We start from the raw sequence: 26,643 nt of genomic DNA on the forward strand, positions 1-26,643 counted from the left end.
TGGACTTCAAGGGCTAGGTTTACTTATAGAATTATTTTACCGATTCCGTTTTTGTACATAGGGTAAATGTGTTTCTTTGTTGAAGTTTAATTAATAATGTTAGTGTTTAATCCTTCCTAGAATTAAGAATGAATGTGGTGATATCTAAGGTATGTTTGTTCCCAAACAACACTTATTTTAGTGCTGCTCATACCACTGGATTGAATGGTACTGCCCAGGTGTGTTGGATTGTTGGTATGGCTGTAATTGTATGTGTGGAATAGTTTTATAAAACACCCATTTGAATATGAATATATATATATATGAATACATGTTTACGAATTTGTGTTGCAAGATTCCTGATGTGAAATGTGTGTTGAAACAGATGTTGTATTTCGGAATGGTCGGGGGTTTTTTTGCCAAATAAACACACACATATTCTTCACACGTTTATTACTGTTCTTATTCTATTTTATGTCCATTGTCTGGAAATCTTTCGTCACACACATGTGATCTCTTTAGCAACACTTTTCATTTTCATGTGGACTTTTGCTCCACTAACTCCATCCTGCTCCTCTATGTGTATCCTTATCTGTGCATGTGTGTGTGTGTGTGTCAGTGTTCTTAGCAGCAGCAGTATGGTCTCTCCTCATCCCCTTGTGCTGCTGCTGTCCCAAGACCCGAACATTTGGTACACTTCCTGTATCTCTCCGTGCTTGTGTGTTTGCCCACAATGTTGCCATCATGGTAGTTTGTCATTGTTAGTCATGTTGTTGATACTGTTGTGGCTGTCTCTGAAGTTATTGTGTTCACTTCTTATGTTGTTTGCATCCATGCCCTTTATATAGATTTTTTTTACTTTATTTTTTTATCTATTATATTTATCACAGGTTTGTGACGAATATATATTTTTTCTTTATTTATCTATCTCTATTCTTATATGCATCACAGGTATGTGCATATATGTCTATTGTGCATGTATTACCCTGTTTGTATCTGTGTTTTATTTATTAATTTTTTCCTCTCCCTTCTGTTTTTAGTGGTGTGGTGGTGGGGGATATTGTTCCATTCACGTTTTCTATTGAGGCTGTCTGTCTGTCTGTCTGTCTGTCTACTGCTATGTGATCTGTCATGTCAGTTCAATGTGTCGATAATGCTATTAATTAAGCCTCCATGTTCTGCCTGAGCACTGACGAGCCTTTCGCTTCTTTCAGCTCTCACCACTCTTCCCCTCTATGCTCTCCTATAGCTGTGTTCTTGTGAACAAGGTACTTAGAGGTCATGGGTTTAGCAGAATAAGACTGAAGGATGTTGACCTTACCATTCTTCCTTTCTGGCCAGTTTCGTGTCTAAAATGGATAATCTGTAGTTTGGGTGCTTACTAGGGTGGTCTATCATTAGTTCAATGCTCTGGTGAATGGACTTAGCTATTTGCTGGATGTTCTCCATAGTGTTAGCTTCTAGATCACCAACATTGTCTTGTAGGGGTGTTCTGGCTACTTCTAGATCATCAGCATTGTCTTTTAGGGGTGTTCTGGCTCCTATGTTGATATCATCAACATAGCAGGAATATAGAATTAGGTTTATGGAGTTCTCTGCTAATTCCTCTTTAAGTCTCCTATCCCACCATGCCATAAATAGGTTAGCCACATCGCCAGTGATACTGACACCGATGGCTGCACCTTCCCCTTGGGCATATATGGCCCTTGGGTGTGGTCTTGCTACTCGCACCTACTGAATGTGCGACCATCTTTTTAACCAGATCATTGTTTACAGGGGTCCAGGTCCACCTCTCTTTAGGAGTCTTCTTGGCCATAAAAGTTATGGTAGGGGCTCTACCTTTTATCTATCTAGTGGAGGAGAAACAACTAAGGTGATGTTTATCTAAGCAATCATTGTCGTATGTCAGTCCCAGGAAGGGACCTCGTTCTTTTGTGTCAACACCACGAAACTCCACATCACTCTCACTGATCACCTCCACAACAAAATCAACATCAAAGGATGGGTATAGGGGTTCTGCGTCATACTACCTATCATGCATCCCGTCAGGTCATAAGCATGGTTGCACTCATTGATGCTGCTGAGAAGGTCCTCCGTGATGACACACATCTGGGGACATTTTTATCAGAGGGCGTATGATCACAGAGAGGAAGGAGGAGTTGGAGTATTTGTTGGCAACATTGACCAGTGTCGTTGGTGTTCCTGTCACTGGGCCAGTGGTCATCTTATGGTCCTTGCATACTCCATAGTGGTCGGATGTATTATTAGTGGCTTGGAAGTTGTTGACAGTGCACCTTCTTGCCCCTAGGATGCTTAACCACATCAACATATGAGCAGTGAGACTCTTCTCTCCCTCTTCATACTCCTCTATCATGGTTTCCCTCATTTTGAGGATGTGGGGTTGCATCACCTGGATGTAGTTTGACAGGTTGTCTATCCGCATTCTGCCAGACTTGTCCGTCGGAAGGCACACAACTTCCCCAATTTTCGTGTGCTGTATGAGCTTTTGCAGGCCTCCTGCAGGCTTCTTGCCGAGTTGCTGTGCTTCTCTACCACTCTGTCTACTAATCTATTGTTTTAAAATCTGTCTAAGTTTAGTACTGACCATGGAGGACTGTGCTCCTATTTCATTTGTCTGTTGAGGTACGCAAACGCTTTTGTGGAAGGGTAGGGCTGTCGGATAAATAAGCCTCATACTCAATGATTTGTCCCACAATATGAAGAATACGGTATGAAAAGGGTCGGTATCATTTATACCCATGGTACTACTGTCATTCCTATCATTTCTCTGGTTACCATCTCTTTGGCTGTGTGTGTGTGTGTGTGTGTATTGTTGTTGTCAGTGATGTTTGTATTGGTTTGCATGTTTATTGTTGCTGTTGTAGTTGTTGGCAGTCTCGTTATTGCCATGGTAACAATAACTATGACAATAAGAATAACAGCAACCGTTACATATACACAACTTGAACAGGCACACACATCAGTACTTACATTTACATGTACATACACATACACACACACAAAGATACGTCTACACACTTAAATACAGAAATGCTCACATACACACATGCATGCGTACAAACATGCATATATGCATGCATACACACATATACATACATACATAAACACAAATATATCATGAACTAACTGTTACTTTCTCAGATGCAGCACAAAGTTTTCTCAGTGAACAGGTCGTGGTTTCAAAGTGACAAAAATATTTTGACACAATAGAAAATTAAATGTTGAAGTGAAACTAACGTTTTTTTTTATATTCTTCAATGGCTTACAAACATCTTCCATGCTGCAACTGTTTTTGTTTCAGCATACAATCTCAAGATCAAGTCACTTGCTATGCAAGTACATCTCCCTATATATATATATATATATATATCTATATATATATAAAACTCAACTTGTGTGTCTGTGTGTGTCATCTCCTCCTAGCCAACAAATTGTAGAACCACCAAAAATGTGTCACTTGAAGTTTCGGCGAATGAAAATTGAACTGCGCTATTTCTGTTCCGAAATTCATCTCGCAAGTGCAATAATCGATAATGTGTTTGTTTAGGCCTCATCCCATGCATTGAATAGTGAACTTTACTCAGTCAGCTGTTTGATGTGAACTGTGTTCACCATGCGTGCAAGCATGCGTAAATTGCATGAAAAATAAATTATCAAGATATAAAAACGAATCGCCGTAAACATTGTAGAAATTCGGCAAAGAAATGAATTTTTGGGATGTAGCCTGGAGGGTTTTTTGTATTAATATATATATATATATCATCATATATATATATGCATGTATATATATATGAATATATACATATATATATATATATGAGAGTATAATAGAAGAAGGCTAACTCTTCCTTCCACAGAAGAAAAAATTCAAATCTGACCATGTTAACACCAAAAATTATTTACATCAAAAAGGTGCCTTTTTTCTATGAAAATCCCTATTTTTTACGATGTTTTGACTGGTGTGTCGCCATTTTTCGGTATATTTCACTTAAAGAGAATAATAAGCTACATACTGCCAAATTTTTACTTTTCAAAAATTCTAATTCTAAAGGGTCTAAACAAACCGCAACACCGGGCGATACTGCTAGTATATATATGTATATATATATACATATACACACACATACACACACACAGGGTATTTTTAGTCATTATTTTATCTGACTAATTTTCATTAAATTTCTATTTCAGAAAAAAAAAAAAAAAACGGGCCTAACACTTGCTAATGAACTGAAAAGCATGCTGTGATTGTGGCTTTGGAAGGTAAGCAAGGTGATTTAGAAATTTCTCGTTTTCTGAAAGTTGCAAGATCTTTTGTCCACATGATACACTGTGAGTTTGAGAAAGAAGATGGAAGCATATTAAATGTATCAAAATGTAAAAACATTCCAAACAATCTGATTCTATTGGGACACCTGAATTTATTCCGGAAGTTAAGCAAAACATTGAAGACAATCCAGGAAAATCAATGAAGTCAATTACCAAAAAATTCTGTGTGTTGGAAAAACCAATCAGGACTGTTGTACCTGAAGACATCAGACACAAGTATTACGAGATGAGGAGAGGTCAATTCATGTCAGAAAAAACAAAAGAAAACCGTTTAATCAAGTCAAAAAGAATTTTGAACAAACTTCTAAATCCATTACAAGATGGTGTGAATTGGTTTTTCTCCAATGAGAAACTTTGATCAGGACCAGAAAACTAACAGAAGAAATGACAGATTGCTATGTGCAAACGCTTCTCAGGTTCCAAGAGTAATGCACACAAAATTTCCTGCAAGTGTCATGGTTTTGGGTGTTGTTAGTAATGAAGGACATGTGATGCCCTCACACTTTTATCCACAAGGCCTTAACCCTTTCGTTACCAAACTGCCCAAAGCCGCCCGAATTTACCTATTCATATTTAAATGAGAATATCAGAGCAAATCTCTTTAGTACATTCATGAAAACACGTATTATACTTCGTAAACAGTTCAACTACAGTTTTGTACAATAATCGAAGTGTAATTTTAATTCCGTAAATTTTGAGAGATTTTTTTCCGAAATTTGTTCCTATTGTGTTTTCAAAATTTGTAATTCTGACAAAAAATGGATACGAATTTCATTATATCAAGCAGCGAGTCAGAATTCGAAGGATTTTCTACTGAAGACCTTCATAAATCTAACTCTATGACTGAAAAAAAAAAGGACATGGTATTTGATAATGAATCTGATGTTTCATTTTCCAAAAGTGAAAACAGTGAATTCGAGAGCTCCGACAGCGATAAAGAAAACGAATTGGCACCTGAATGGAGTGAAAATTTAAAAACTGTTTCTTTCGGTGATTTTTCTGAAGAAACTGGACCAAGCCACAGACTTTCCCAGAGGAGTAAAGCCTTAGACTATTTCATTTTACTTTTTCGAATGAGCCTATTTGAAATCATTACGGAGAAAACGAACCGTTACGCTAAATGTAAACAAAGCGAGAGAAACGATAGTTTGTGGTTTCCCATAACCTTAAATGAAATTAAGACTATTTTGCCGTAAATATTATTATGGGTATCAGAAAGTTACCCAGAATAACAAATTCTATCGTAACATTTTGTTGTATACCCAATTGAATATTAGCTAATAACCCATTTTCTATAGCGATGTTAAGGCTTGGATCAACAGCGTATGCAATGGAAGGCCTTATGTCTATCAGCAAGATTCTGCACCATCACACAAGGCTCAGATGACACAAAAATGGAGGGCCAACAATTTGCATGATCACATCACCCCCAACATTTCACCTCCAAATTCTCCAGATCTCAATCCACTAGACTACTATGCATGGAACATCATTGAGAAAAATGTTAATGAACCCCCCCCCCCTCATAGCACCAAAGATTCTTTGAAAACTGCCATAATTGGAGTCATGTCTGATATGAACAACAACCAGTAAATCTGAGCTTGTCAATGATTTCGACCAGAGCCAGAGGCAATTATTGACGCTTATGGTGGTTTTATTGAATTGAATTATTAAATTGGTAATTTAGCTTTATGTTTATGTTATTTTTTTAATAAAAATACATTTTTTATCTGTTATTATATAAGCGGTTTATTTAAAACCATAAATCTGTCCTCACATACCTATTTCTTTACTACCCACAAGGGGCTAACACAGAGAGGACAAACAAGGACAGACAAATGGATCAAGTTGATTATATCGACCCCAGTGCATAACTGGTACTTATTTAATCGACCCCGAAAGGATGAAAGGCAAAGTCGACCTTGGCGGAATTTGAACTCAGAACGTAACGGCGGACGAAAAACGGCTACGCATTTCGGCCGGCGTGCTAACAGTTCTGCCAGCTCACTGCCTTACATACCATCTGCACCATGGATGGATGGATCTATATTTATATCTGGGGACATTTGAATGTCTGTGTGGGCACGGAGAATCTCCTCAGTAGAATCAATAGTTGCAAACACTCCAATGACCTAATAGGTTGTGTGATGGGTTGTAGGGACGTGGTTTTACTCTGGCCATCCATGGGCAGAGATTTTGCTGTGAAGAAATGCGTTATCTGTGAGAATGAAGCAGAATTCATTGAAGTCAACACGAGAGAACTGGGCCTTCTCCTTAAACTAAGCTATGACGGTACTTACCTGGACAACCATGACCTTAGTAGATTCAGCCCCACCAAGTCAGAGAGAGGAAAACCACTCACCATCAGCAGTGAAGAAAAGTACCGTAGACTCTGAGAACGACAGTCAGGTGAAAAGACTGATTGCACATGCAATAGGGACAAGCATAAGAACCACCCTGAAGAACCACATCGTAAAGTTTAACAAGAAACTATAGATGCAGGTTCAAGATGCAGCCATCCATTGGTGTCAGTGGGGCTGGAGATGTAGCCGGCTTCTTCTTGACCTGGTGGGAGAGGAAACTTAAACAATCCTTAGCGGAACAATACACAACTGTTTCTACTGTAGGTATGTAGATGGCATAAATATTCTAGTCAAGACAAAATCAAATAACTGTAATGTAGAAAGCGAAAGGAGCATAATGGAGAGCATCCAGCACATGGCTAACTATAGACTATGCCACTAGACACCCTAACAATAAACTCCCTGCCCCTGATACTGAACTTTGATTAGAGACTGAACAACAGAGCGCAACTCCTCCACTCCTGTTACATGAAACCCATAACTTTTAAATTTGTTGTTCACAAGAACTCAGCTTTGTCACAAAGCATGAAAACCAACATACTGATAGCAGACTTAGGATAATGAACATGTTCCCACTATGCAAACCCTTAGAAACAAAGAAACATGTACAGAACTTCATGCAATTCTCTGGATATGATAAAAAAGATAGGGTTCAGGTGGGGAGCTTGAAAGTAGTTAGATAGCATTATATGTAATAAAAGCAATAGTATCTGCCCCTAGTTATAGAAGTAAAGACAGGAATAGGATAGAAAGAGTTTGTGACAAAGCAAACAGGATGAACACATGGTACAAGAGCCATGGAGAACTAGCCTGAAGATTCAGGAAAGCTTTGAAGAAGGCGAAACTCAACATTAAGATCATTGAAAAGCTAGGGAGAACCATCAGATCACAACTATGTAGGCCATATCCCTTTGAGAATACCACAGGCACCAATGACAACTTCATGGTACGTAAGATTAATCCTGGCATTCACTGTACAACTAGAAATGTAGTCTATAGCATAAGGTGCTTGTAAAGACAAGAACATGATATACGTAGGTGAGACATCTAGAAGCATTGCAGAAAGACTAAATGAACATTTCGGAGAATATGACAAAGAAAAACAGTCCACCATACTCTACCAACATGGAGACAGGCTGGGTCAATTTGACATCCAAATTTTATCCAAGCACCTGAAGGACCCAACACTCAGACAAATACAGGAGTAAATCCTCATAAACAAAACATCTCCAGCACTAAATAAAGAAATATATCTAGATGGTAGTCATAGCCCCAATACCCACAGTTTATATATACACAAAAGTTATAAGTATTATTACAATACAATATTGTTTTCCAGCTGTAAAGGTCAAATTATAAATAGAAAATAGTGGCACAACAAGGTACTAATGTTTGCTGGAAATAGCAATCTGTAGTAAATATTAAAAAAATAACTTTCAGGGACAATAGTAGTTTATTGAGACAGAAGGTTGTGGATTTTTTTCATATTGAAGAATGATAAGCTGAAAAAAAAAAAAAGTTTTTATAATCCACAATAGGCAACCAGGGTTGTGAGGTGTGCGAATAAGAATACAAGAGTTACAAAATGGAGAATGTAAGATCTGGGCTACAAACGTTTCATAGTAGGCGGAACCTCAGAGGCAGTAAAAATCCAGGTGAGGTGTAGACCCCCAGTTACTCTTCAGCCCAAGAATATCGCGATTAAATTAAAGGTTACATTGTCACAAGGAGGTAAATGTTGACACAAGGAAGATTCAATAAGAATGTGTGGAGAGCACAGTATGAGAGAAGTGTATAAAGGTAGGGAGAGATAAGTATCAGAATAAGGGAAAGAGAAGAAAAAAGAAAAAAAAAACAGAAGGGAGTGAGAGGAAGGAGGAATTTAAGGAACAGACTGGTATGACAGCCACAATGCATTCTTTATTTTCTCTCCTTGTTTCTTTCTGTGTTCATTTCTGTGGAAGAGTGTTAGGCTCAAAACGCCAAAGACTTTTTCACTTCTGGAGCGTTAAACTAATACATCTGTTTGTTGTCTACACCACCTGTCTTCGTCTTTTGTTGTTTTTTTTTGTGAATTCTTCCCTTAAAATAACAAAGCTGTTTTGGCTGGGTCATAGAATTTAGTAAAGGGATTGGTATTTGAAGAAAATATAAAATTGGAGGGAAGAGGGTGGGGAAATATTCTTGGTCAAGTGGGAGAAAGAAGGTGTGGGATTTAAGTAGGTTATCAGGCTGGTGGCACTGAAAAGGTTATTTTGGCTGATTCAGTGGAGTTAGAAAAAAAAACAAAACGAATGGTCAAGCACATTGGGTTGAGCTCAAGCAAGCCTTGACTATAGTTCTGTAACCTTTATGGGTACTTTTTGGTTACCTCACTAACCATTAAAAAATTGGGTTATTTCCCCCGACTGAAAAAAAATTGTTTAACCCTCAATAAAGGGAAAAAAAAAGTTTTAATTAATAAACAGGCGCAGGCATGGCTGTGTGGTTAAATAACTTGCTTACCAATCACATGGTTCCAGGTTCAGTCCCACTGCATGGCACTTTAGACAGGTGTCTTCTGACCAGAGCCTTGTGAGTGGATTTGGTGGATGGAAACTGAAAGAAGCCCGTCATATATATATATATTTATATATATATATATATATATATATCATCATCAACATCATTGTTAACGTCTGTTTTCCATGCTAGCATGGGTTGGACGGTTCGACCAGGATCTGGGAAGCCAGAAGGTTGCACCAGGCTCCAGTCTGATCCAGCAGTGTTTCTACAGCTGGATGCCCTTCCTAACGCCAACCACTCCGTGAGTGTAGTGGGTGCTTTTTACGTGCCAGGCGAGGCTGGCAACAGCCACAATCGGATTGGTGCTTTTTACGTGCCACTCACACAGGTGCCAGGCGAGGCTGGCAACGGCCACAATCAGATTGGTGCTTTTTACGTGCCACCGGCACTGGTATCGCAACTACAGTTGCCATTGATTTTTTATGTTGATGTACTTGACTCAATAGGTCTCCTCAATATATATATATATAATAAATAAAATATATGCATACATACATACATATATGTACGTACCTACATCTACATGTATATATACATGCATATATATATATATGTGGAGGTGCAATGGCCCAGTGGTTAGGGCAGCGGACTCGCGGTCATAGGATCACGGTTTCGATTCCTAGACTGGGCATTGTGAGTGTTTATTGAGCGAAAACACCTAAAGCTCCACGGGGTGGTGGCAATCCCTGCTGTACTCTTTCGCCGCAACTTTCTCTCACTCTTTCTTCTGTTGGCCTGCTCACTTAGCCAGCGGGGTGGTGTCCTTTAAAGGTTAAAACAATGCGAAACGCATTGTGACCAGCGATGTGTAGCAACATCTGATAGCCTGGTCGGTCATGGTGATCACAGTCACAGAGATATATATATATATATAGTTAATCCAAACAAGAAAACAAAAACAAAAAAACAACAACGCAAGGACGTGGAACAAATAAAGTATTATTGGACGCTCAGGAAAAAAGGGAAGAAGGAGGGTTTGACGTTTCGAGTGGAGCTCTTCGTCGGAAACATAGGAGAAGGAAAGATCCTGAGAAGGGAAGACAGGGGGAAAAAATCGCTAGTGATACAGACGAGGTCACATACTCATATATATATATATATATATATATATATATATTATATTAAATTAGAGATAAAACCACTATTAGGCAAATCATACAATGAAAAACTTAAGCCAATACATAAGATTATTTAATTTATATTATTTAAATATATAACAAAATTAGCTCCCTATTTGTTGTTTTATGTAATAGTATTATAAATATACCAGGTGATTTGTAGTACTTATTATATTAGTTTATTTTAGTTATTTAGGTTCTGTTTTTAATTATAGTTAGATTATAGATGGTTGTTCATTTTATTACTAAATATTTTATTACTAAATATATTTTTAATAAATATTTAATGGTTTATTGAATATAGAGTCTGGTAAGTTACAATTTTATTTATTTTATATATTTTGTTATATTTCTATTATAACTTCGTTAAATTATAATTTTGTTATATTAATCAATTTGTATGTAATCTCTTTATATTTGAAATAGTTTTATTTAGTTGTTTATTTAATCCATTTTATTTAATATAGAAGTATAGATTAGCAGATTAATTTTTTAGATTTAACTTAATATTTACCTCTATTTTGTATTGTAGTATGATTATAGACATTTATATATCTATTTATTTATAATATATGTGGATGTGTGTGTATGTATATATGTGTATATGATGATGTGTGTGTGTATATATATATATATATATGTATATACATTTATTTATATGTATGTGTGTGGGTGTGTATATATTGGTGTAAGTGTATATATTGAGTATTGTATGTATGTACATGTATGTATGAGTGTGCATATGTGTATGGGTGTAAGTGTGTGTATATATGTATGTGTATGTATGTGTATATGTGTATGTATATGTATGTGTATATATATATATATGTATATATATATGTATATGTATGTATATTTTCTTATATATTTATGTAAACGTATGTATAGTTATACTACAAATTTTGATAAGTATTTATAGATTTGTTATGATCACTAATTTTAGCTTATAATTATAAGGGCATGGGAAAGAATTTATAGTATGTAGAGGGGTTACTATATAAATTAATTTTTATGTATTTATTAATCTTATAAGATTTTTAGAATATATTTAATAATTAGTGGTTTTTAATCATTTAAATCATTTAATTTATTTTGTATTAAGTTTCATTTATCATAGTTATTTTATTAATAAATATTATAGTATAGAGAGATTTTATTCTTTATTTGTGAATTCATTATTACAATAATAAACATATAATTTTCCATTCTATAATAAACGTAGGTTCCTCACGCGTAATGAATTCTTCAACAATTTATTCTTTTTTTTGCTAATAACGTAATTCCATGAGTATTCTTATAAACGCTGTAAAAGACGTTTTTTGATTCAAAATTTTAGTTCATTGATTAAACCTCGCCAAGTTAAGTATGTATTTATTTAAGATCTTCAAATTGTAAATTTTAATATTGTATAAGCCTTTGGAGTAATAATATTCTCCTTATGTAAATATCGTTGTTTATGTAATGATCTAATTATCGTAATTTTCTATGTTATTAGATATTAAATTGAAGTTTATTCGTAAGATACTTCTTAGCGATAGATTTGTTATTTGATAGCAAGTATACTAGGTGTATTAAGTTAGGCTTTTGTAAATACATGTTTTAATAGTATTAATTGTAGTTTTAAATTTATAATTAAATTAGATAAACTTTGATAAACTTAGATATGTTTCGACTAAAGATTGGTCAAGGCCATGTCTAATTTAATAGCATAACTTAGTTATTTCTTTAAATTTATATTCGATAATTATTCCCATTCATAATTATATTTATAGTACCTATAGTATTTATTCGATACTATATTACTAAGAATTGATTATTTCTAAAAGTATTTTACATAAGATTTCTGAAAGTCCGTTTAAGTTAGTTTATTTGTATTTTGAAATTAGCTATTTCATCTTTAAATATGAAAAATTAAATGTATTAGGGTTTATTATATACAATTATTTATAGAGATTATTTTAGATCTTGATTATAATATTTATATATATATTTTGATTGATAATTTATATATATTAGTCATGTAATTAGATATAGACTAATATTGATATTAGATTATGGGTTTCCTACCTTATAAACTAAAATTAATATTTAACATTATAGTCGATTTGGATATAATCATATTTGATAATAGAGTTTATTATAAGTAAAATTATTATATTATATATATTATTTATATCTTAAAAATATTGGTTATATTTTAGATATTTAAACCACCTGATGAATGACTGTAACTCGAAAATTTTAAGAAATTAATAGCCATGAAATGATCGTAGTGTTATATTAATTATATTTTTTTAATAATTTTGTTATATATTTAAATAATATAAATTAAATAATATTATGTATTGGCTTAAGTTTTTCATTGTATGATTTGCCTAATAGTGGTTTTATCTCTAATTTAATATAATATAATATTTTACTATAAAATTGGATTCAATCCTAAATCTGATTTTTCCCTGTAAGTTTGGATCTATTCCCTAATATCTATTATTAATATATATATATATATATATATGAGTACAGGACACCACAAATAGACGTAGAACTCAACGAGAAATGAAAACATAAAAACATGGAAACGGACTTTTTTTAACAACAAAAAAACAGAGCACAAGACAGACACACATACACACAGATATATATATATATATATATAATATATATATATATATATATATATTATATTAAATTAGAGATAAAACCACTATTAGGCAAATCATACAATGAAAAACTTAAGCCAATACATAAGATTATTTAATTTATATTATTTAAATATATACAAAATTAGCTCCCTATTTGTTGTTTTATGTAATAGTATTATAAATATACCAGGTGATTTGTAGTACTTATTATATTAGTTTATTTTAGTTATTTAGGTTCTGTTTTTAATTATAGTTAGATTATAGATGGTTGTTCATTTTATTACTAAATATTTTATTACTAAATATATTTTTAATAAATATTTAATGGTTTATTGAATATAGAGTCTGGTAAGTTACAATTTTATTTATTTTATATATTTTGTTATATTTCTATTATAACTTCGTTAAATTATAATTTTGTTATATTAATCTATTTGTATGTAATCTCTTTATATTTGAAATAGTTTTATTTAGTTGTTTATTTAATCCATTTTATTTAATATAGAAGTATAGATTAGCAGATTAATTTTTTAGATTTAACTTAATATTTACCTCTATTTTGTATTGTAGTATGATTATAGACATTTATATATCTATTTATTTATAATATATGTGGATGTGTGTGTATGTATATATGTGTATATGATGATGTGTGTGTGTATATATATATATATGTATATACATTTATTTATATGTATGTGTGTGGGTGTGTATATATTGGTGTAAGTGTATATATTGAGTATTGTATGTATGTACATGTATGTATGAGTGTGCATATGTGTATGGGTGTAAGTGTGTGTATATATGTATGTGTATGTATGTGTATATGTGTATGTATATGTATGTGTATATATATATATATATGTATATATATATGTATATGTATGTATATTTTCTTATATATTTATGTAAACGTATGTATAGTTATACTACAAATTTTGATAAGTATTTATAGATTTGTTATGATCACTAATTTTAGCTTATAATTATAAGGGCATGGGAAAGAATTTATAGTATGTAGAGGGGTTACTATATAAATTAATTTTTATGTATTTATTAATCTTATAAGATTTTTAGAATATATTTAATAATTAGTGGTTTTTAATCATTTAAATCATTTAATTTATTTTGTATTAAGTTTCATTTATCATAGTTATTTTATTAATAAATATTATAGTATAGAGAGATTTTATTCTTTATTTGTGAATTCATTATTACAATAATAAACATATAATTTTCCATTCTATAATAAACGTAGGTTCCTCACGCGTAATGAATTCTTCAACAATTTATTCTTTTTTTTGCTAATAACGTAATTCCATGAGTATTCTTATAAACGCTGTAAAAGACGTTTTTTGATTCAAAATTTTAGTTCATTGATTAAACCTCGCCAAGTTAAGTATGTATTTATTTAAGATCTTCAAATTGTAAATTTTAATATTGTATAAGCCTTTGGAGTAATAATATTCTCCTTATGTAAATATCGTTGTTTATGTAATGATCTAATTATCGTAATTTTCTATGTTATTAGATATTAAATTGAAGTTTATTCGTAAGATACTTCTTAGCGATAGATTTGTTATTTGATAGCAAGTATACTAGGTGTATTAAGTTAGGCTTTTGTAAATACATGTTTTAATAGTATTAATTGTAGTTTTAAATTTATAATTAAATTAGATAAACTTTGATAAACTTAGATATGTTTCGACTAAAGATTGGTCAAGGCCATGTCTAATTTAATAGCATAACTTAGTTATTTCTTTAAATTTATATTCGATAATTATTCCCATTCATAATTATATTTATAGTACCTATAGTATTTATTCGATACTATATTACTAAGAATTGATTATTTCTAAAAGTATTTTACATAAGATTTCTGAAAGTCCGTTTAAGTTAGTTTATTTGTATTTTGAAATTAGCTATTTCATCTTAAATATGAAAAATTAAATGTATTAGGGTTTATTATATACAATTATTTATAGAGATTATTTTAGATCTTGATTATAATATTTATATATATATTTTGATTGATAATTTATATATATTAGTCATGTAATTAGATATAGACTAATATTGATATTAGATTATGGGTTTCCTACCTTATAAACTAAAATTAATATTTAACATTATAGTCGATTTGGATATAATCATATTTGATAATAGAGTTTATTATAAGTAAAATTATTATATTATATATATTATTTATATCTTAAAAATATTGGTTATATTTTAGATATTTAAACCACCTGATGAATGACTGTAACTCGAAAATTTTAAGAAATTAATAGCCATGAAATGATCGTAGTGTTATATTAATTATATTTTTTTAATAATTTTGTTATATATTTAAATAATATAAATTAAATAATATTATGTATTGGCTTAAGTTTTTCATTGTATGATTTGCCTAATAGTGGTTTTATCTCTAATTTAATATAATATAATATTTTACTATAAAATTGGATTCAATCCTAAATCTGATTTTTCCCTGTAAGTTTGGATCTATTCCCTAATATCTATTATTAATATATATATATATATATATATGAGTACAGGACACCACAAATAGACGTAGAACTCAACGAGAAATGAAAACATAAAAACATGGAAACGGACTTTTTTTAACAACAAAAAAACAGAGCACAAGACAGACACACATACACACAGATATATATATATATATATATATATATATATATATATCTGTGTGTATGTGTGTCTGTCTGTCTGTTTGTTTTTATCCTCTCACTATCAGTGGACAACTTAGCAGTTTGGCAAAAGAGACCGATAAAATATGTACTGGGTTTACAAAGAATAAGTCCTGGGGTCGATTTGTTTGACTAAAGGCGGTGCTGCAGCATGGCCATAGTCAAATGACTGAAACAAATAAAAGAAAAAAATAAGAATTGAAAGTGAAAAGATTAAACATTAAAAAAATTCATAAACATGAAGTTATTTTTATAAGAAATCCTACAATTCCTATTGAGGAGGCCAAACATCCACAATGTGTTGAAGTATTGAATCCAAACGATCTAACTCTTTTAATCCAATCTCTTGTTGCAACATTAACTCACCTTTTTAGTGGGGGAGATAATCGAATATTTTAATGGCAATTTTTTAATGGGGGTGAGATAACCAAAAATACCCCTTGATGCACATTAGAAAAATCAATTAAAAATTTTTTTTTTAATTTCCATTAACTTTCTTAAACTTGGTTAAAATTGCAAAATACTTTGTTAAAATATTCATTGTATTATAACTTTTATTTTCAAATAATGAAATGATAAAATCTTTTTTAACATTATTTACTCAAGAACCCCTTCATATTCACATTTCACCAGCTCCCTATTTTTACTCTTACTTATCTCCTCCCACCCTTCTTCTATGTTTGTTTACTCTCTCTTACTTATTCTCCTCCCCTTTCTATCAGTCAGTCATCCCCTCTTTAATATCTGTCTGTCCCTCTCTGTCTCTTCTGTATGCTATTCTCTCTCCCACTCTTCCTCTATGTCTGTTTACTCTCCTTCCCTTTCTGTCAATTCTGTATCAATCTTCCTGTCTATCTACGAGTCCTTACCCCTCTCTCTACAGCTATATTTCTATCTCTCTCTCTCTCTCTCTCTCTTTCTCCCTCTGTTTTTTCATTTGCCTTTCTTTCTTACACTCGTCCTCCTCTTACTGCTGTAACTTCCTCTCTCTCACACTTCTTCCTCTGTCTCCCAAACATACTTTACTACCCTTTCTTCCTTCTCTACTCAGCCTATTCCTCTCTACCTCACAACACTAGACAAGTTAAACTGCCCCTGGGTCATGTCTCCTCTCTAGTTACCTGTTGTCTATTTTCCCCGTTGATCCTTGCCAGGTGAAATTTGATTAGCACCATATCCAAATGCTCATTAATTCATTAAATTAGTACTTTTCTTTCTTTTCACTGGGCTCAAGGGTAACCTGAACAGCATGAACAGGAGGTACACGTGTAATGTGAGACAACGTGGTCGCTCCACCTGTCGTCTCAGATCTCTTCCTACAGTCTCTTCGAAAAGAAAGACACATTTGATGATGTTGTCAGAAATGCAGAATGGCTGGTAGAGCTGAGACAATCAAAGGATTGTAGGTCTGCTAACTCAGGAGTGGTCTGGAGCCACATAATCAGATATGTTTTATGTACAAAGTAATGTATATATTTACGTACGAAGTAACGTGTATATTATACTCAAGTTAAACGAATGTATTGGTCAAGTACTAAACATGCTTGACCCAACAAAATGTTGGATCAAGCTCAAACAAGCCTTGACTATAATTCCATAACTTCACCTCACATTAGAAATATCAATTTCTTTAATCTTTTATTTCCATTAACTTTCTTAAACTTGGTTAAAATTGCATATATTTGATGTTAACATAATCATCTCTCTCTATATATAAGGCAGTTTGTCTGTCTGTCTGTCTGTGTGTCTGTCAGGTTGTACCCTCACCCTGACCACGGCTTTCAACCGATTCTGATGAAACTTGACATACACATAGCCCAATGTCATAATTCAAAACTAGCGCAGCGAAAATTTTGAAAAGTTCCCCCAGTTTTGAAAAAAATCGATAAATTCAACATGGGGTCAAGAATCTAAGCTTATCATATGCAACACATTTTCTGTTGTAGTTTTCGCAACTTGCAATCGATTTTTACCAAACTCATGGTGAAGCTTAATGTTACCCTAAGGAACTTAATTCTGACGTTAGTTTTCCATGCAATACCTTACCATCAAAAAAAATCCCATTTTGGGAAATCGCGTTCAAATTCAAGATGACATATTTTCGACAATATCTTTAACAAATGGCAGGAATTTTTTTGAAATTCACAGCGAGCATCATGTCTGCTCCAACGAGCTATATGGCCCTTTTGATTCCAATAGGATACGTTATTACTGGAAAAAATCGGTTAATTACATCATATGTGGCACACATAGCAAACCGATTTTTCTGCGATATTTTTTGAAAGTTCACATAGATTTTCCCTACACCGATGTTGGACATCAAGTTTGCATTAAATGTCAAACTAATGACCTTTTGTCAATGCAGTTAACAAGTATTGGGAGAAATCGACAAAGCCATATCACTTTGAGACCGACCAGGCGAACCCTACAAAACTGACTTTTGTTAAATAGTTGGCAGATTTCAGGTGATTTAGGCAATTTTTGCCGCTTTTATCATAAAGGTTACTAGAAATGACATATGTTTTCCTTTTGCTTCAAATCCGAGCAATGTTGGGCTGTAGATGTGTTTGCAGTTGTGTGTGCACGTGCACATGTGTCCTTGACACGATGATTGCAGCTCTTCCCATTGGCTCCCAAACAGTGAACAATGCTCTCAATTAAACACCCTTTGGCCAATCACATGAACTGACACACTCAGTTGTGCGCGTATAGTTTGTGACTCCCACTTCTTCTCTTGGTTCACACCTGCTCGCTTCACACGTTGGCCTACTTCTGCTAATCGCTGCTGCAGCCGTAAGTTATTCGAATACTTTTTTTGTTTAAACTTTCTTTATAACTACCACCCCAAACGTTTTACCTAAGGGTCCTCGGACGCTACTTGCAAACTCTTGGTTTATTATAAGCCGCTTTTGTCGTGTGCACCAAAAAACCTTTTCCATTTGTTTGTTCAGTTTGGTCACTTTTCGCTTTTTCGTTGTTGTCACTCACATTGCTGCCCGCTTTTTTTCCGTTTTTGTACATTTTTATACATTTTGGGATACTTACTCCACGTGTTCCTTTTTATTACACCTTTGCCAAACACATTGCTATCCACCAAAATGCCACCCAAGAAGAGAAGGACCCTCCTCAGTCCTCAGACGGCCAAGGCATCGGCTGCTAGGGCTAGAAAGGCACACGAGACCCACGAGGTAGCCGCCTTGCACCTCTCGCAAAAAGCTTCCCGTTCTGCCACTGCTCAGGCATCTGAAACTACTAGCGACCGTTCTACCCGACTTGCAAGCGTACAGATCTTCCCTCTGCTCGAGGTTGACGAAAGAGCAACAGTCCAGCCAAAACATGCAGGCTTCTTCCTGTGCTTCCATCTGCAGAGCTCGCGAGAACCCTGAACAAAGGGCCATTCGGAATGCGGCTAACACCGCTAGCACCGCCAGGACACGATCTGTCGAAATCCCACAGCAGAGGAGAACTCACCAAGCTGCTGACGCCACAACACAGACATGGCCCAATCTGCCGAAACACCTCAACAGAGTAGAGCTCGCCAAGCTGCTAATGCTGCAAACACAGCCATGGCTCGATCTGCCGAAACTCCAGACCAACGAACTATTCGGACATCCAGAGATGCTTATCGACAAAGTTTCTTACATACCTGGGCAACGCCGGCTATGCTACTAGTTGTATTATAACCTTTATTTTTATAGCATAACAATTAATTATTATAATAATTAATAAAATCTTTTAACATTTTTTTTTACTCAAGAACCTCTTCATATTCACATTTTGCTTGGCTCTCTTCTATCTACCAATATTTGAACCAAGCATTTTGTTGGGTCAGTTATGTTTAGTACTTGACCAATTACACAATGTAACTCTGTTGTCTCTATTTCTTTCTCTCACAGCAATTACATTAAATTATATTATATTATGAATTCTTTGAAGAATTTGTATTTTTAAAAAATAATTATAATAATTAAAATCTTTTAACATTATTTCCTGAAGAATCTTCATATTCCCATTTCGCTTGGCTCTCTTCTCTGCTATACAATGTGGCTCTGTTGTCTCTTTCTCTTGCAGTGTTGCCTCAATTTTTGTCCATTTCCATTTGCTTCTTTTTGTTTATCTGGCCACTTCTCCTGTCTAATGATTCGAAAAAGCTGATTCATTTTTATTCGCCCTTTATTCCAAATGTAAACATTTGGAATATGTTTATATTGTTTAAATAAAGTGCATTGCTTTTTGCCACATTAAATTGAATCAAATCAAACGAAAGGCCTCTTATACAAAATAAAATAATTTCTGAAACCAAATAATGGCTGACTAATACAAAATTCATGCCACAATAGAAAATTTATAATAAGCATAAATTTCAATGTGTAATTCTGATGCTTTTGATAATATGTAGTTGAAATTAATCCTGCCAACAAGCACTTAAATGTGGTATGGAGGTGAACCAGAAATTGAGCTAATGATGGCAATGGTACTTGAATGATAATCTAAATAATAAAAAACAAGAAATTTTAATGGGAAAAATTTCCTGTTTTACAGAAAAAGAGTTCAACAAAATGTTCAAACTTTAAATTTTTCTGGAAAAAAAAATTGTTAAATTTCTAAATGTCTCAAAGAGACATGAGCGGTGGTAAAGCGATAGAGTGGTTGTATACGGTCAACTTAACGTGACAGTCCCGTATGGGAATTACACCACCGCTGTTTAGCCCTAGGAAGTATCGAACGCTTCCTGTCGGCTTTGTTGTTTTACAGAAAAAGGTTTAATAAAAACATTGACCCTTTGAAAGTTAGAAACTAGAATCAAAAAAATAAAAAGAATTTTAATTGGGATTTTGTTGCACTCTTTTAGAAGCACATTTGATGGGGATTAAGAACATAAGGGGACAGATATTGGAATGGAAGAGAGAAGAGAAAAAAGGAGGGGAGGAGAAACCTAAAACAAAGGTCCAGGAAGAAGGACAATGAGCTATTGAAAGAGGAAAGATGGAAGGAGGTGGATGGTGGAACAAAGAAGAGAAAAGGAAAAGAAGAGAGAGAGAAAGAGGCATGAAAGAGAGATAAGGCTGATGACGTAGATGAAGAGGAAGGATTGAAAATGGAATGGAAGAAAAAAAAGAAAAAGAAAGAGGGAGAAGAGAAGAGTTTATTATTAAAACTATTATTTTTTCAAAAAGTGTAACAAAATTCCAATTAAATTTTTAAAAAATTTTTGATTCTAGTTTCTAACTTTTGAAAGCTCAACATTTTATTAAACCTTTTTCTGTGAAACAACAATTTTTTTTAAAGAAAAATTTTAAAGTTTGAACCATTTTTCTGTAAAACAGGAAATTTTTACCATTTATATATAATACTTCACCTGGTTAAACAACATCATCTTGTGCTTGGGTACCTTTACTGGGTACCTAAATACTTCATTCATTTAGGCCAAGCTAAAGGAAAACATCTTCCTTTCTGCCCATTAGTTTTGGAGGCTTTGAAAAAGTAAAGGGTTACATAAACTTAGTATCTTTTATCTTTTACTTGTTTTTATCATTAGACTGCGACCATGCTGGGTCACCACCTCAAAGAATTTCAGTTGAATGATGAACCCCAATACTTATTTTTTTCTGAGCCTGGTACTTATTACAGGGACATAAACAAACCAACACCAGTTGTCAAGTGGTGCTGGGAACAAACACAGACACAAATACACACATATACACAACAGGCTCCTTTCAGTTTCAGCCTACCAAATACACTCAAAAGGCTTTGGTCAACTAAAACACTCAACCAAGGTGCCACATAGGACTGAACCTGGAACCATGTGGTTTGGAGACAAACTTCTTACCACACAGCCACAATTAAAAGGAAAGAGCACTTAATATATATATCAATTTTTTTACACCACGGATAGAGTCAGAAAGATTTGATAAGTCTATTTAAGGAATTTGGATTAAATTTAGGTTTCCACAAATAAAATCAAACTACTCACACACACATCAAGAGATAGACATGGATGTGTGTATGTCTATGTAGATGCATGAATGTGTATATATACAAACATATAACCACTCATTAATAACAGCAGACAAATACACCACCAACAGACACACACAGGTACATATATATAATTTACACACAATTATCTCCCTTGTAGCTCTTGTATGTTTCAAACCTCATTTCTTCTAGGTCGCTTCTGGTCAGTTCACCATGACAACAAATATTTTTTAGATTTTTGTCACACTCAGTTTTTTATTTCTGTTCTTAACACTTCTTTCTTATGTCTACCTATCTTCTCTGAAAACACGCTTATATCAAAATGTTGAAGACACTTCCATACTTATTGACAATGGTTGATGCAAATATGCGATCACACTTTTGCTTGCCTACCCGTAGTTAACGTAAATATACGATGTAGAGCTGCCCTACACCTATCACGGACATTTTAGCGGCTGACGTATGTTTACGTTCGCTATCGTGTACTTTAACTCTTGAGGTGTGCATGCTCGCCGTTCCGTGCATTATCTTAGCTATTTTAGGTTACGTTCAAGTCACGAGACTAGCAGCAGACCAATGACATGCGGATACTTTACGTGCATATGCATTGGTACAGGAAGTATAAAAGTAAGAGTCTCCAGCGAAAATGCATCATAATTCAAAATGTCTTCAAATCAATTACAACAAGTTCTGCATTCGTGCTTCGGTCCTCCATCAGCGAATTTACGCTCGACAGTGCGTCCGACAACACCTGCAGCAACCAACTCGTTGTCATGTCAAACATCCGCTCGACCAACACCTACATGTGAAACTGAGCTGCGACCTTGTACTTGCAGAGTCGCTGTAGCTGCTGCGGAGGCCGGTGATACTCCTTCAGCAAATTTGCAGTCGCATCCAAGTCCATCAGCTGCTTCGCATCAGACCACACCCACATCCTAAGCTGCTGCTGCTGAATCGAGAGGTCCTGTTGATTCAGGATCAGACTTTTCTGATGATTTTCATTCATCTGATGGTGATTCTGACTGAGTTTTTGTCGAACTCTGATTTGGATGACTCTGATCCAGGTACTTTGCAATTGCCGCAAAACAACAGAAGGGCAAGAGTCGATGGCCCTGGCCAGCAGGATGTGGTGTAATGGAGAATTGACAATTTTCAGCGATGATACAGATTGTCAGGCAACTCCAAGATAAAAGCGAACCTGAACAATCACACTTTGCCCTTGGAAATATTCCACAAGTTCCTCACGGAAAAACTTTTCGAATATATGGCAGACAAAACAAACAACTATGCTGCTACTCATTCTCAACGTGAATCCGAGCATAGCACCGACTGCTTCCCGACGACTGGCAATGAAATCAAAGTGTTACTTGCGCTGCTTATTCTCATGGGCATCGTAAGAAAACCTACACTCGGTTCGTATTGGAGTAGGAACCCTTAAATGGCAACACCGTTTTTCGCCGACACGATGCCGAGTGATCATTTTTTCGCACTACTGAAAAACCTACACTTTAACTCGGGCGTCAACACCGATGACAGGCTGCACAAACTTCGGCCAATTGTTGACGCAGTCGCAGACAATTTCAAAACTGTCTATATACCTACACAAGATATTTCCACAGACAGAAGTCTCTGGAAATTCAAGGGGCGGTTGTGATTCAGACAGTACAACCCTACAAAATGTGCGCGCTTTGGAGTGAAAGTATAGAAAGTTTGTCAGTCATCCGGTGTCGCATGTGGCTATACTTGGAACTATAAAATATATATTGGCGAGGACAGGGTTGCAGACGTTCTAGCATCAACTAATGTCGTCATGTCATTGAATGACGAACTGTTACACAAAGGGTATAACATTTATATGAATAACTGGTTTTCCAGTCATGACTTGTTTCAGCAGTTGCAGGCCAGGAGAACAAACACCTGTGGGATGATCCGCGCTTTCAGGAGGAACATGGCCCTCGATCTTTGAAAGCCGAAACTTGAGAAAGGAGAATCTGCATACCGTTCGACAGACAGTGGTCTCCTGGTGTTGGTCTGGCAAGACAGAAAGTACATGACCATGCCGAGTACGATGCACTCTGCTGCAATGTCTGAAACTGGCAAACGGAATCGTGCGGGGGACCCCATCATAAAACCCGATGTTGTACAGGATTAAAACAGAACAATGTGTGGGGTGGATAGATCCAATCAGCTGGCTACCAGACACAGATCAGCACAAAGATTCGGAAAATGGTACAAAAAATATTTTTGTACTTTGTGGATATGGCACTCATGAACACACATCTGATCTGGCAAATGCTGGGTGGTGAAGCAACTGGACTCGCATTTCACAAGGCTTTGATAAATGAAATTATTGAAGTTTCCGAGCTGCCCAACTACCAAACACATGGACATCCTCACACCTGACTGACTCCAAACCGGCTTCTGAACCAACAAGGACATTTCCCGCACTTCATACCGCCAACAGAAAAAAAGCAGAATCCGGCAAGGAAATGTGTTGTATGCACCTCACACCACCGTAGGCACAAAACCAAATATCGCTGTTCGGACTGTGATGTGTCCCATTGCATAATACCGTGTTTTGAGTTGTACCACACGCAAGCTATTTTTTTAACTTGAACAGAATAACTCGTGCATATTATATTTTGATAAATAGCTTCACATAGTTCGTTTTCATAAACCGGTAGACATAAATGTACGACGCTATGTTATTGTAATGTCGAATGTAAATAGACGTGAGCTCATTGGCACTTGTGTGTTTGTGTGGGCTCATTAGATAAAAAAAAACCGGAGTAGAGTCTCGCATGCTTCGGCGTCAACGGGTTAAACTTAATAATTATACATTCCACGTTGTCTTCTGTCATTTTCATCATACATACACACTGACGCATCATAAACACAGAACCACTTTCACATTTCCAAAAGACAATCACTGACTTCATTTACTGAGGCATTTCTAGAAAATTATCTCATCCTACTCACATGTTACTCTTCCTCCGGCTGCAACTGCTCCATCACCAGCTGCTACACTTCTTGCTTCTGTTGCTATTTTCTTGTCAACTTTTTTCCCTTTACCACCTGACCATTTGCCAGTTACCTTCTTAACTGCTGCATGGCGTCTTCTTCTCTTTTTTTGAGTTGTTGCTTTACTGTTGACAGCTGTCGTTGTTGTTGTTACTCCTGTGCTAGATATTGCAGTTGGTTCTTGTATTTCGCCATCTGCTGTCATTGATTCGCCATTGCCATCTGCTGCTGTTGCTATTCCTTTGTTGCTAACTGCTGCTGTTGCCATTCCTTTGTTGCTAACTGCTGCTGTTGCCTTTCCTTTGTTGCTAACTGATGCAGTTGCCTTTCCTTTGTTGCTAACTGATGCAGTTGCCTTTCCTTTGTTGCTAACTGATGCAGTTGCCTTTCCTTTGTTGCTAACTGCTGCTGTTGCTATTCCTTTTTTGCTAACTGCTGCTGTCGCTATTCCTTTGTTGCTAACTGCTGATGCTGCTATTCCTTCTTTGCCAACTGCTGCTGTTGCTATTCCTTTTTTGCTAACTGCTGCTGTTGCTATTCCTTTTTTGCTAACTGCTGCTGTCGCTATTCCTTTGTTGCTAACTGCTGATGTTGCTATTCCTTCTTTGCCAACTGCTGCTGTTGCTATTCCTTTTTTGCTAACTGCTGATGTTGCTTTTCTTTTGTTGCTAACTGCTGCTGTTGCCATTCCTTTTTTGCTAACTGCTGCTGTTGCCATTCCTTTTTTGCTAACTGCTGATGTTGCTTTTCTTTTGTTGCTAACTGCTGCTGTTGCCATTCCTTTTTTGCTAACTGCTGCTGTTGCTTTTCCTTTTTTGCTAACTGCTGCTGTTGCTATTCCTTTTTTGCTAACTGCTGCTGTCGCTATTCCTCCTTGCCAACTGCTGCTGCCGTTCCTGATACCATTCCTGTTATTCCTGCTGATTCTGTCTGCCCTCCTCCATCTCTCACAACAACACCATCACCAATATTAAGATAGACGGGATTTGGAAATTGCATTGAAATTTTCTTCTTGCTGGGGACTGAAATAAAAGAGAGATAAGATATTAACAGCAATACACAGTGATAATGTCATTTGGCCAGAAGTCACCTCTGACCGGGCAGACCTATGCTCTTTTGACATTCTTGGTGTTAATAGCAGTGCGTGTAATCATGGTGAGGGTATTGATGCTAGTAGTAGTAGTAGTAGTAGTGGTGGTTGTAACATAGGCTGGTCTTAGAATAAATAATGCTTATTTTGTATTAATTTCAAAAGTCATTTGGGGACTCACAGTTCAACCTAACCATTTCTAGCATGGATCTCACTGAAGGTTCACTAGGGACCTCTTAATTTGAGAATGCAAAAGATCTGTTAGGGTGGGAATGACAGTTATTGCAATACTGACTCTTTATAATCATCATCATCGTCGTTTAACATCCGTTATCCATGCTAGCATGGGTTGGACGGTTTGACTAGGGATCTGGGAAGCCAGAAGGCTGCACCAGGCTCAAATTTCTAAATCAAAACCTCATACCTGTAATGATTGAGGAGAAAACACCTAAAAATAGCTTGTTTATTCAGATGTTTATAGTATATTTACCAGGTCAATGTGAAAATTGGCAGTTAAGGAGAATAGTTTCTTTTTTGTTATCATAAATAGTTCTTTCAGCTAAAAATGTTGTCCGTGTGTTATGGTTCACTTATTGTGTAGTAAAAACTTCAAACAAGATAATGGGAGAGGAAGATGTTTGTAATAAATGCTGTTAGTAACAGACACGGGAATGTAAACCCCCCCCCCCAAAAAAAAAATTGTCATTTCTTTTGCATTATGAAATTTAGATCCTTTGAGTTGAACCTTTCACAAATCAGATCCCACTCACTCCCAACCTGGATGCACAAACGTTTCAATGAAACAAAGTTCTGAAACAGAAGAAT

General features: G+C 35.0%; 1 protein-coding gene across 1 annotated transcript in view; it reads right to left on the minus strand.

Moving 5' to 3' along the window:
- LOC115229705 (TPR and ankyrin repeat-containing protein 1-like) overlaps positions 1-25,506 on the minus strand; it is a 73,031-nt gene extending 47,525 nt beyond the window's left edge. The window contains exon 1 of the mRNA XM_029800017.2: positions 24,687-25,506. Coding sequence (XP_029655877.1) covers positions 24,687-25,506 — 820 coding nt within the window. The remainder of the gene's footprint in view (positions 1-24,686) is intronic.
- Between the last annotated feature and the right edge of the window lie 1,137 nt (positions 25,507-26,643).

The sequence above is a fragment of the Octopus sinensis genome, unplaced genomic scaffold (assembly GCF_006345805.1).
Source record: "Octopus sinensis unplaced genomic scaffold, ASM634580v1 Contig13618, whole genome shotgun sequence".
Lineage (NCBI taxonomy): Eukaryota > Metazoa > Mollusca > Cephalopoda > Octopoda > Octopodidae > Octopus > Octopus sinensis.